Source organism: Belonocnema kinseyi, chromosome 1 (assembly GCF_010883055.1).
Source record: "Belonocnema kinseyi isolate 2016_QV_RU_SX_M_011 chromosome 1, B_treatae_v1, whole genome shotgun sequence".
NCBI classification, from domain to species: Eukaryota; Metazoa; Arthropoda; class Insecta; order Hymenoptera; family Cynipidae; genus Belonocnema; species Belonocnema kinseyi.
Genome location: NC_046657.1, coordinates 98,762,759 through 98,776,889, shown reverse-complemented (window position 1 = coordinate 98,776,889; position 14,131 = coordinate 98,762,759). Strand labels below are relative to the sequence as shown.

Sequence of the window (14,131 nt, the reverse complement as noted above, 5' to 3'; positions counted from 1 at the left end):
ATCCATGTTTCATCCACAGTCACAAATCGACGAAAAAATTCCTCATGATTCCGACTTATGCGCGCCAAAAGAGCCTCAGAGGCGACCACTCGATTGCGTTTATTCTCAGCTGAGAGCAAACGCGGCACCCATGTTGCCGATAGCTTTTTCATGCCAAATTTTTCATGTAGAATTGAAACAACTGCACCTATAGATATCCTTGTGGCCTCAGCTAACTCACGCACTTTTAATCTTCTATCCTTCAACACCATATCGTGTATTTTATTGATGATTTCGGGAGTACTTGCTTCTACGGGCCTTCCTGAACGTGGTTCGTCACTTATTGATGTACGACCACGCTTAAATTCATTTACCCAGTTATAAACCGTTGCTAAGGCAGGGGCAGATGTGCCGTGAACTGAGTCCAATTCATTTTTTATCTGTAATGGAGTAAAACCCTTTAAATGAAAATGTTTGATTACCGCTCTGAATTCGTTTTTTTCCATTTTTCTTAACGAACAATTTTTTTTTTTAATTGGTTATAAAAACACGTAAACTCAGAAGATGTGGACTGTGACTGCACCATATATCTAGTCGGGAGTGGTGCTGACTGAAAACAGGTGATTTGGAGCGATTCGCGCGCCATCTGTTGGTCATTCTAAGGACTTATAGAACTACCCTCGTAAACAGAAGCGTGCTCAGATGCAGACCGCGGAAAGAATGGTTAGAATGTGTGAATGAGATCTTATTTAGAAGAGACATAAGAAGCCACAGAAACACAATATCCTGGATGAAAAAATGCATGGACGTAAAAGAACCTAGAGAAGTATGCCAGGACAGAAAAGTATGGCGAAGAATAATTGATAAAAAGAGCGTCAGTAGAGTGAATGACGCCTGAAACAAAAGACCTTGGATATTAATGGACCCAAGTGGGGAACCTCACATGACGACTTTGTGAGGATCTTCACTTGGGGTGATTGCTAGAGAGATTCATCAGCAAGCTGAGTCGGAGCAGTGTTGCGAAACGAACATGGTCTTTAAATAAATAACACTAGAATTCTGGATCAATCTAAAAATTTTATGTCGCTTCCTCACATTACTTCCTTCCCCATCGAGTGAGTCACGCCTACCCCGAAAGAGAAATGGCTTAATGGTGTAAAAACAAAAGTTTAACGAAAAAGTGGAAATTGAAAAAGTTCAATTGATTATTTGTCATAAAAAAGTTGTTTAATGTACTTTATTACAACGTTCAATTCTAACCTAAAATTTTCCCAACTGCTTAGTTAAATAATTTTATAGTAATAAATTAAAATTCGTAATTAAAATTTGTAAGTATGCATTAAAATTTAATATTGTAAATTAATATTAAATATTATAAATATTATAAATATTAATAAGATTGATTTGATCAATTTTCTTGAAACTTTAACTATTTGATTGTAAATTAACTTTTCTGTGAAAAATTTAAATGATTGGGTTCAAAAAGATAACTATTTTGAAGAAAACTCGTCTTTTTGGCATGAAAATTTATTCTTTTTGGTTGAAAAGCCTACTATTATATTTTTGATTGAGAATTCATCTTAATAAAAATTAATACACCAAACTCTCGCGTTCAGTCACCCTGTTCTCAGCCTTCCTAGAACTGTTGGCTCTCATAATTTCTCAGGGGAGCAGAGCGAGAGTCAGGCGGCCGTTACTATTCACGTTTCGATCCACCCGAAACCAGTCCAAGACAACCGCCGACTCTTGACTGAAAGCGAGAGATTGGTGTACATAAATTGGAAAAAGTGCTCAAACAATTTCAGTTATTTTTTATCAAAAATTTTTTTCTTTGGTTGAAAAATTAATTATTTTCTCACAAAAATGAATAACTTTTTGAAAATTAAAATGCTTAAACGTTATTTAAAATATAAGAAATTAACATTTTTTTAAAGCAAAATGATAACATTTTGATATGAATTTTATTAAAAAATAAAGGATAATAAATTCTTAAGAATTATAATAATCTATTCTTGCTTTTAACGTATTTTCGAATTGTAAGTACATTGTACCATTTTACTGTGATAAACCCAATTGGATTTTCTTAGTCCCAGTATTGGCTTCTTCTGTGTCCGTCGAAATTCGTGACCCGTAAATGGATGATCTGACTTGCTTCAAAAATATCCATTAATATTAATTAACTGTAAAATTTATTATGTAATTTTCTTCTATATCACAAAATAACGTATTAACCACTTATTAAAACGGTTGTTTTTCTAAAAATTATAATTTACCATTTTAAAATTGTGTTTCATATCTGTATACTATTTCCTTTTGGTAAAGAAACACTACCATGAATTTTATTTTATTTTTAAACATTATGAGAGAGGTTCCCCGCTACGTCGCATAGTGGGTGAGGGGGGGGGGGGGTTTACAAAATTCGCTAGCTGTCACAAGTCTTTACCGATCCAAATGAAGTTTTATTTGAATACTCAGAAGACTGTCCTTTTTAACGTACATCTGTAGAGAAGAAATTTTTATTTTGTAAATATACATATAGAAGGGTATATCTTCTTATTCCTTATGTTTCAGCCATAACGCACAGGAGTTAATAATGACTAAGCTTAAACTAAACCACTCTCTAAATATGAATCAGAGAAAAAATCACTGATGTAAATAGTAGTTAGACATTTCACTGATTAACCAGTGATTTCGGACTTATTCACTAATCAGTTCAGTAGCACTAGAGTAAACCATGTGAAGCATAACCTCTAAAGTTTCAAGTTAAGCTTTGTTGTTATTCTTTTACTCAAGTAGCAAGAAGAATTCCTTAATGAAATACATTTTTTTATTTTCGGGCTGTAGGTCTGCTGAATTAACTACGGAATAAATATACTCTTACTCGTATAGGTAGTACTTATTAAACGAGTTTATACATGACAGTCTAATCTTGCAATCAAAGTAATATGCGAGTGTTGTGAATTGGACATTAGTTCACTGTTTTTATGAATTTTTATATTTGTGTTCTCATTTTTATTTTATTTGCGTTCTTCGTTAAATTTATATTTCTTGGACTTGTCCTTATATTTGATTTCCGTATTGAGTAATGTGTAACTTTATGTCTCAGCCGGTCTTATCGTTTTAGTGCTCTCTTTCTCTTACACATAGTCTTGTTGCTCGGTTTCCCAATTTTCTTTTCTCGCCTCGTCCGTCTGCGTTCGCCAAGCAACAAGTTCTGTTGATTTTATACCATTTTAAATACAAAATTTTAATCTATTTATAATAAAGACCGCGCTTTTACAACGTTATTTTATTAATTAAAGTGCTGTGGTTCTGATTGACTTGACCTATACTGTCTGTGACTAAGTAACTATTAAATTGGATGCATTTTCTCTATTTCGGAAGGATTTTCTCAATTTATCGAAAAGCTTTACATGAAAATGTCCATGGATTTCGTAATCTTGACACAGGTTCGAAAGATCGCTAAGCATTGGTTTGTCAATACCACCCGGAATACTGTTTATAGTTCAGCGTGTGGTGAGTCAACAACATTCAATTTTTATTGTCATCGATTAGAATTGAGAAAGTGAAGATTATTTCGGGAGTGTGATTTTAATTGGTTTTACGAATATCACTAAGATTTTTATACTTTATTTAATTTCATAGTGATTGCACCGTCTCTCTATGTGATGCAAGAAATTCCAAGAATTAAAGATTGGAAATGACTTCTAAACATTAATTCAAGGAGCTTGGAATTTTTGAACTTGTTGACAACACAGGCTGACAAATTTTAAAGCCAGAGACCAGACCGAACATTTCCGAAGGACTTTGATGCGCTGAATCCGAATCCGAGCTCAAAGTTGCTCCTGTATGTTAGGTTTTCAAGATATCCTAACCTAAAAATGCAAAAAACGCGTTTTTTTAGCTGTTTTTGAGGTTATGTAACCGAACAAAAAAAATGTCTACCACAAAAGCTAATATGGAGTTTAAAAGTACTAATCTTCCCCTTTGAAACCTTCTTGGATTTATTAGGATATATTTATTTTTCACCAAAATAGTATAATTTGAAATTTTTTATTTTAGCGTTTTAACCCATTAACGTTGAGGTGTTCAGATTTATACAACGCCTTCTCTATTGCTAACGGTACGATATTTTTTCTTCAAACTATTATCTCAGGGGTTTTCGAGGGTGCCCTTTTTATTGCCGGTGTCAGTTTTTTGTTACAACGCCTAGAAGATCTAATATGGCGGCCACAATTTAGGGCTTTAAAAAAGAACAAAGGATCCCGCACAAAATACCAACAAAAAAGCGTGCAGTCGTTTGGAACCAAATTTCGCACATTGATAAAACAAAAGAAGAAGGACTGCGCAGGATGCTACTGCGCACTCTGTGTGCATCCTAATGTTCACATTCGCTGTATGTGCGCGTCGTTCTACGGCGCTGCAGTCTTCGATCCCTAGCTGGCTCACTGAGCTGGCGACGCTTTTATGATGTGTTATGCGTATGTGATGAAATTCATTTTTTGCTACAAATCTTTCCGTGTTAGAGATCACGTTTGAGTGGCGGGCTAACGGTTGGATGCGTTGGTAATAAAATTATTTTTGTATTTGAAATCTGTCTAGCGTTTACATTTCGTGTCGATCGTGATTTTGGTATATAGAGTTTTAGAATTTCCACATTACTGTTCATTATAAGAAAAAAAATGAGTTCAAGAACTCCTTACGCTGAGAAAGTTAGTACGTTTTGTCACGTTTGTGGAAAGTATGAAACGGAGAAATACCGTCGATCAATTAATAATTCTATAAAACGTCATACTTCAACTGTTATGAGACTTCAATGAAAAATTTGGGTAAACTGTGGGTACCAACCTCAACTTGTCATGCTTGTAGATTAAATTTGTCAAATTGGATAGATGAAAGTACCAAGACGCCGACTGTTATTCAACCACCTGTTTGGCGTGAGCCCAACGATCATAATACTGATTTTTATTTTGGTTATGCAAAACAGGAGGTTTTTCTAAAAAGTATTTGGAGAAGATCGTTTACCTTGATGTAAAAACTGTTACACCAGCCAAGATTGGTATTAGAAATCACTATGAAAACAAAAGTGACCGATCAACTCACGAATCAATGGATACTGACGATCCTAATGCAACTGAAGATTCTTCTTGGGAAGAATCAGATGATAAAAGTCCTAAATTTGTTGACCAATACGGGCTAGACGATTTTATACGTGACCTTGATCTTTCAAAAAATAAAGCTGAGCTTTGCACTTCAAGACTCAAAGACAGGAAATTATTGTTACCTGGCACTAGAGTAACTGTTTACAGAAATAGAGAAGAAAAGTTTTTTCAAGTACTTTTCAATGGACAGTGGGATTGTGTATTGTAATGATATCGAAGGACTCATTAATTTATATAAAATGAACTTATATACGCCAGAGGATTGGCGTCTTTTCATAGATTCGTCTACAGAAAGCCTGATAGCAGTACTATTACATAATGGAAATAAGTACACTGCAATTCCAGTAGGGCACTCAACTACACTGAAAGAATCTTATGGAAACATTAAATACCTTTGTTTTCTTTGTCTTTGGGACAGTCGTGCAAGGGATGAACATTGGATAACGGAGAAATGGCCTGACAGATTAGAGTGTACAGTTGGTCAGTATAATGTTGTTTATGAAAGTCTTTTTGACAGAAAGAAAGTATTATTGCCACCACTCCATATAAAACTAGGGTTAATGAAGCAATTTGTGAAAGCCCTAAACACCGAAGGAGAATGTTTTAATTATATCAGATCTACATTTCCGAATTTAAGTGATGCTAAAGTTAAGGAAGGTATTTTTGTTGGGCCTGTTATAAGAAAACTTATCAAAGATGATGACTTTATCAAAACCATGGCATCTATTAAAAAGGATGCATGGTTGAGTTTCAAAGATGTTGTACAGAAATTTTTAGGGAATAATCGAGATCCAAAGTTTAGAACTATTGTATCTAGTATGTTCAAGAATTCTAAAAGATAAGGTTGTTTGATGAGTGTGAAATTACATTTTCTCAAATCTCATTTGGATTATTTCCCAGAAAATGTTGGAGCATTCAGTGATGAAATGGGCGAACGCTTTCATCAAGACTTTCACCAAAAAGAGCAACATTATCAAGGTCGATGCAATGTAAGAATGATGGCCAACTATTGCTGATCTTAGCAAAGAAATGATAATGACCCTACTAGTAATAAACGAAAGTCTCTTCAACGATTGTTTGACATGAAGCGCGAACTTAGCTGGACAATCCCAAGTCTTGTCTTAACTGGCTGGGCAATCGTAAGTCTCGTCTTGCCTGGCTGGACGATTCAAAGTCTTGTCTTGACTGGCTGGACGATAAAACATCTTGCCTTTGTACTTCTTGCTTTGCTGGACAATACTAAGTCCAGCTTTAAGTGGCTGGAAAATATTGAGTCTTGCCTTAGTAAGCTGGAAAATCCTAAGTAAATTTACAATAATAAATGAATCATAATAGTAAATTTTGTTTTTTTTAAAGCCCTAACTGTTTTCCATATTCGCTCTTTTAGGAGTTATAACAAAAAACTGAGTCAAAAACAAGTCGGTTAACCGACTTGTGACATGGAACTTCATTGCTTGTTAGGGGTGATTTCTACCCCTAGGAAACGGCTTTCGTAGAAATAAAAAGATACGGGTTCCAAATTTTTTATTGTTTTATCAATGTGCAAAGTTTGGTTCCAAACGACTGTACACTTTTTTGTTGGTATTTTGTGCGGGATCCTTTGTTCTTTTTTAAAGCCCTGAATTGTGGCCGGCATATTGGATTTTCTAGAGGTTGTAACAAAAGACTGATACTGGCAACAGAAAGGGCACCCTCGAAAACCCCTGAGATAATATTTTGAAAAGAAAATATCGTATCGTCAGCAATAGAGAATGCGTTTTATAAATCTGAACACCTTAGCGTTAATGGGTTGAAATCCTAAAATAAAAAAATTCAAATTACAATATTTTGGTGAAAAATAAAGATATCCTAGTAAATCCAAGTAGGTTTGAAAGGGAAAGGTTAGTACTTTCAAGTTCTATATTAGCTTTATGGTAGACATTTTTCTTGTACAGTTATATAACCTCAAAAACAGCTAAAAAACGCGTTTTTTGCAAATTTTGGTTAGGATATCTTGAAAACCTGACGTACAGGAGCAATTTTGAGTTCGGATTTGGTTTCAGCGCATCAAAATCCTTTGGAAATGTTTAGTCTGCTTTCTGGCTCTTGACTTTTGTCAAATTTTTTCGGCCTGTGTAATTTATGTGGGAATAATAATTCTTTTATTGGCGAATTGCTTTACATGATACAATCAGTTTTAATTCAATTTCTTTTTTAAAGGTTGTATTCGCGGACTCTTATTTTATCATGTGCCGACTGTTTTCTGTTCACAATGTCTGAAAATACTCAAAAATTAAAACAGATCACTAAAGGAACTTTGTTCTTAAGACTTGATTCCTTGGAGAAAAATTGGATGCGTTTCCAGGCTTAAAATTGGGAGTTCGTAAAGGTTCGCCATCAGAATGCCACGAACATTTTTTTTACGAGCAATTTCTATGCAACTCCTAAAGAAGCATATTTAGTCGCGAAGGGAGCCTTTATAGACGAACTGGAACAACTCTCAAATGACCTTGCTTCTACGTCCATGAATTATTCAGCTCCACAAATTGCTGGATTATCGTATCGATCAATGTCAAAGATTGAATTGCCTACATTTTCTGGGAATTACAAGGAGTGGGAAAATTTCAAAGATGTGTTTGCATCTTTGGTTCATTCAAATCCTGGAGTCTCATTAGTGGAGAAGCTTCATCACTTAAAATCCAGTCTTATAGGTCAAGCAGCTCAACTTCTGCATCGAATTCCGATAACTGAAGGCAATTATCAGCGTTGCTGTGACCTACTTTCGGAGCGCTTTGAGAATAAAAAAGTTCTCATCAACTCTCATTTGGCTGAGTTTTTTTTCAATTCAAACAATGAAAGCTGAGTCTTCGAGTGCTCTAAAGGAGATTTATAATGCAACGGTTGATAACATCAAAGCTTTATCTGCCTTGGAAGAACCAATGGACAAACGGTCATTATTGCTAATATATATTACTGTAAAGAAATTAGAACGTCAGTCTCGTCGTGATTGGGAAACTTCTCTTGTAAATGCCACGAATCCTTCAACGTTTGACCAATAGAAAACATTTTTACAACCCAGGATTCAGACCATGGAAGTTTTAGATTCTACCTCAAATCAAACTAATCAGTCTTCGTCTCAACAATCTTCCAAATCTCAGTTTCAAAAAAAAAGGTTTGGAAAGTCCACGAAGTCCTGATTTCTACAACCGCCAAACGCCAACGCAATTGGAGAGCAGTCAGTGAAAGAACAAGCAGCTAAAGAGCAGCTTACGAAGAAGCCACATAAAAGGAAGCGCTTTTTCTTCCGCGAACCGCATTATTTAATGTAATGTCCGCAGTTTCAAAGTCAGTATGTAGCACAAAAGAAAGAGTTCATGTTTCAAAGAAAATTGTGTACCAATTGTTTAGGGTCTCATTTATTTCAGAATTGTGCTTCAAATGACTTATGTCAGATTTGTCAGGCGAAGCAATATACGGTACTTGATGACCTATCTTCAAGTTCAGGACAATCTTCTTCGATGATATCAACTACATCTTTATTAACGCCTCATCAAGCACAATCTACTCATGTGGTTTCGGTAATGCAGATTTTTCAGAAGAAATCACCGTTGGTTCTTCTGACAACAGCAATGGTCAATGTGACTACATCATCTTGTCATACAAAGTGTGTTAGAGCATTTATCGATCAAGGCTCAGATGTGTCCATAATCTCTGAGCCCCTTGCTCAAAGTCTCCAACTCCCTCGTACCAGAGGTCATGTTGTTCTCCTAGGAGTTGGCGAAAGTAAGTCGGGAACGTCTCGTGGATCAGTCCACGTCGTTGTCTCACCAAGGTTTGATTCGGGCTTTAAACTTCAACTCCGGGCTCTTGTTCTTCCAAAGTTGATTTCTAAACGTCCAGAGCATGAAATTAGTCTTGATGAATGGCTTCACCTCACTGGTCTACAATGAGCAGATCCGAACTTCAGTGGAAGTGTTCCGATTGATTTAATTTTAGGAGTAGATGTCTATGCAATATTAATTAAACAAAGCTTTCGAAAGGGTCCCCCGGGCACTCCTGTAGCTCAAAATTCCGTATTAGGGTGGATTCTCTGTGGACCTATAGGCAATACTTCACGGATGGATTCATCTACAGTGAATATGTTCCATTGTCCCAAGAGTGAAGAACTTTTTTTTGACCTTCAAAAATTATAGGAGGATTCAGAAGTCGTGCCTCCTAAACCTTTCCGGACAGCTGGGGAAGAAGAGTGTGAAAAACTTGTCCAAAAGACTCACTCTAGGACTAAAGATGGGAGATACGTCGTGCACCTGTCAATCAAGAGTGACGTCATATCGTTAGGAGATTCCTATTCTGCAGCTCTTCGCATGTTACTTGATATGGAACAGCTGTTCAAACGAGATGTTCATCTCTAAGAAGAGGATGCCAAATTTATGGATGAATACCATCAACTTCAGCATATGAAATTCATCAAAATCCCTGCAGATCCAAGGAGTATATCGCGGTCATTTTTTCTTCCGCATCGTGCAGTTTGGCGTGAATTTAGTTCAACCAAGAAACTGCGAGTAGTTTTTAATGGTTCTCGACGATCAAGTCAAGGAATTTCATTGAACGAGTGTCTTTATGCAGGGCCAAAATTACAATTAAATATTTCAGATGTCTTGCTGCAGTGGCGTTTTAACTTCATTGTCTTTTCTGCAGATGTCGAAAAAATGTATCGATAAATTATCGTCCACCAAGGTGATCAGGATCTCCAACTTATTCTGTGGCGTGAAAGTCAAAATGAGCCCGTGCAAGTATTTCGACTCAGTACTCTCACATATAGTCTGACTTGTGTCCCATTTCTAGCTCTTCGCACTGTTCAGCAGCTTGGTCTTGATGAAGGGAATCGACCCTTGACTGCTGAATTGATAAAAAACGATATCTATGTCGATGATATCTTATCAGGAGCGGTTAATTTGGAAGTTTCTATTGAATTACACAACCAACTACGTGGTCTCTTTACGGCGGGCGGCTTGTCGCTCAAAAAGTAGAATTCAAACAGTCATGATTTAATGCAGCACATTCCGGAAGATTTGCACGCGTTATCTCCAGATATACTCGTATCATGGCAGTCAGAAACATCGGTTTCGATGCTTGGGTAAACTTGGAAACCCAGTACCGATTGTTTTATTTTCCAGGTTGCTACTAGGCCTATTAAATATGTCATTACAAAGCGCCTTGTCGTCAGCCAGTTAGCCCAATTATTTGATTCTCTAGGATGGTCGGCCCCTGTTATGATCGTCGCAAAGATCTTTATCCAGGAACTCTGGAAGCTTAATTTAACCTGGGATGATCCTTTGCTTGAAGGAGCTCGTTATCGCTGGATAAAATATGATGAAGATCTTCCTCGTCTTTCTATAGTCAGGATACCTCGGTGGATAGGATTTCGTTTGTCGATGTGCTCTTTCCAGCTTCATGGCTTTGCTAACGCTTCTCAAAAAGCATACGGTGCTGCCATTTATTGAAAGACAATTTCACCTAACGGAAATTGTTTTATTGGACTCATTTCTTCAAAGACAAAGATTGCTCCTGTTCAAACTGTTCCGCTTCCTCGTCTTGAGCAATGTGCCTCAGTTTTGTTAGCTCGTCTCGTTGCTCATCTTCAAACTCACCTGCATTTTGATGCTGCTCTACAATTATCGTCTGATTCTATGAATACACTTCATTGGATTTCAGCTGTTCCTACAAGATGGATAACATACGTCGCGAATCAGGTCTCGGAAATTCAAACAACCGTTCCTTCAGAAATTTGGCATCATGTTCCGGGTGCTGATAATCCAGCAGACTGTGCTTCTTGCGGGTTGTCAGCTTGCGAAATTTTGCAGTTTTCACTCTGGTGGAATGGCCCCTTGTGGCGTAAAAGACAAGAAGAGTCACTGCTTGGTCTCTTCGTTTTCGAGACGTTTTGAAACGTCGTTCTATTATCATTTCTCGGACTTTAGTTGTATCCGATCTTCGAGCAGTTCTTTTATTCTGGATTCAGCAAGAACGAAGTCGCTATTTTCTGAATGAAATCACCGCTTTAAAAAATAAAATGCAGATTTCTCAGAGTAGCACTATAATAAAGTCGACTCCGTTATTTGATGGTCAACTTCTTCATGTCGGAGGTCGCTTAAAGCACTCTCTTCTAACTTATGATGAGAAGTATCCACTGATTCTAACTCCTAAGCCTATTCTCACAATTCTTATCATCCGCGACTGTCATCTTCGCTGTCTTCATGGAGGTGTCCAACTTGCCCTTAGTACCTTACGACTACCTTATTTGATTCTACGAGGTCGAAGTTTGGTACGATTATTGATTCATCGGTGCATTCCCTGCGCCAGTAACAGAGTTAATACTCAGCAACAGCTGATGGGTCACCTCTCTTTCATCCGCATTACTCCACCTCAACGAGCATTCATGAATACTGGGGTGGGCTATGTTGGCCCCATCAATGTTCGCACCTCCAAAGGACGAGGTCACCATTCCCACAAGGCCTGGACTTGTATTTTTGTCTGTTGTGCCTCAAGCTCAGTTCACTTCGAGTTGGTTTCCGATTACACAGCAGAAGCCTTCATAGCTGTTTATATTCGCTTCACTTCTGGTTGCGGTATTTGTCGAACGTTGTTTAGTGACAAAGATCACTAAACACAAAGGTCAGCTATTTCAATCAGTGAAATCTCACTGAAAATCAGTGACATTTGACTGCTTCAAATTTAGAAAGTACTGTTTTGAGTGTATCACAGCTTGTTCTAATCGTGTGCCCATTGGGAAATTAGCTACTGGCGCAATTCTGCGCCAGGACTGGAAGCGTTGGCACAATACTGACTGCCAGTACTGGCGCAGTGCTGGAAGGACCTTGGGATAATAACTATGTTCGGTACTGGCTTTCAGTACGGCACCAGTGCTGTTGAGAAGTACTGGCAACCAGTACTGGCGCAGTACTAGCCATGAAGATTAGATAGACAGAGTTAAGCCGCCGCTCGTTTAAATTGATAACAAGAAGAGGCCTGCATAAAACATGTGAACTATAATATCGCTTAAAACATAGATTAGGTTTATTTTGCGTATCAATTTATATACTCTTATTACGAATCCAACCAAAATGACGGTGGTTGTTAGAATTTATGAAGACTCGATTAAAATGTACGTCTCACATTGAAAATATTTCTATAAAATTCCACACAGAATCTTTTGAAATCTCCGACAATATCCTGACATGTCTGTTCTTGGAAGATGCTCCTTTTTTTCACCTTCTCTATCAGACCTTCGCGTCCTCGGGTTGCGGATAGAGGGTCCCTGTACCAAGGGTTTCTGCTGAATATGGTTACAAAAATAAATAGGCAGTCGCGGACAATTGTCCAGGGGTGGTCCCGAAGGAATTAACCCCCAAGCGGAGGTGTGAAAACCGTGCCGAAAGCTGAATGGCACCTGGGTGAGGTGTCTAGAACGGTGACTCTGGGATACCGGGCGACCTCTCAGAGTAAGCAGTCTTATCCTTGCATGCGGGGCTCTACAAGGATGGACGAACCCCTTTCTGGCTCTGTCGGCCAACTCTGTCGGCCAACAATGCCGACCAATCTAGAGCTGGGGGAGCCAATGAAAATGGATTCAATGCGATGGATGGGCGGGATCTCGTGACCTTTAGGTGGATAGGGCAACTGAATCACGACTTGCTAGACTGCTACGATGCGAGTGTGGTCCGTGAACGGGGTTACATGACACGGCTGCATGCTCTGTAATGCGAGAAACACCCGGAGCTATCGCACTTTTCGCAGCAACGTCTGCGAAACCATGCTGAACTACTCCGTAAAAGGGGCTATGTAAGCGGAAGGCCTACTCTACTACAGCTAGAACAAGCCGGCAACAAAGAAAGAGCGGCGACACTAAGACCAACCGCGGGCAGGCATCCAATAGATGAAGAGCGATGCTTTACAACCCGGAGAAACATCAACACCAAGGTTTCTCTCAAGCCTAAAGATCTGGCTGAAATGGATGACGAGCTTCGTGGACATTTTTCAAGTGAATCCGACTTCTGGGCTATCAATTATTGTGTGTATAATGCAGCGAGAGCTTTGGCTGATGCGAACCGTAAAACAAAACCAACGGCTGATCATAAGACCAAAAAACGAATGCATCATCTTGCCATAAAGATAGGCGGGGCAAGACAGTACGCGTCCCGCATTCAATGTGTGATTGACTACATCACATCTGGCAGGAATTTCACTGCCAAGGTTCGAAAGTTCGCGCGCGAACTCCGGACCCGTTATCACACACTTAACAAGTCAAAGCTGCTGACCATCAGGCAGCATATTGTTGAGAGATTACGGATACTATCTGACGCTAAGAGAAGTCTAGAGCGGAGGGAGAGATGGGTCAGAGAAAATCAACAGTTTCTCTCTGACCCATCTCGACTCTTCCGAGACCCTCCAGTTACTGTCGAACACCCACCCAAACCAGAGGAGGTCGAAGTATTTTGGAGAGAAGCCTACGAAGTTCAGCATAGACTGGACGAAGACTCCGAAAATATAAATAGCTTCAAGGAGTTATGTGTTGCCCTCATAACACTTGATAAAGAATGCCCACCCATCACTACCGAGGAGGTGAAAAGAGTATTAAGAGGGATGAAGAATTATTCCGCACCGGGACCAGATTGTATCAAAACATTCTGGTGGAAGAAGTTTTCTTCAACCCATCAGCATTTGGCCCGTATTTTCACCTCATATTTGAAGTAGGAAGAGCCGATTCCAGAGTGGTTGGTGGAAGGGCGCACAATACTCCTGCCGAAAATAGGCAACTTAGCTGACCCGAAGAACTACAGGCCAATAACTTGTCTGAACACGCTTTATAAGATATTCACAGCTATAGGATTGTTCGGGCAATTGAACCAGTGTGGCAAGAAATGTATGAACATCGAGGCTCAAAGAAAGGCGTAGCCGGATGTCGGGAGAACCTGCTCATCGATAGATGTGTCTGCAAAGATGCAGCATTC

General features: G+C 38.5%; 2 protein-coding genes across 3 annotated transcripts in view; both read left to right on the top strand.

Moving 5' to 3' along the window:
- Positions 1 to 14,131, top strand: part of LOC117167351 (probable multidrug resistance-associated protein lethal(2)03659) — a 199,681-nt gene that overhangs the window by 16,261 nt on the left and 169,289 nt on the right. The gene's annotated exons all lie outside the window — the stretch shown is intronic.
- Positions 11,194 to 11,787, top strand: LOC117179026. The gene has a single exon (XM_033370652.1). The coding sequence runs from the start codon at positions 11,194 to 11,196 to the stop codon at positions 11,785 to 11,787; it is 594 nt and encodes a 197-aa protein (XP_033226543.1).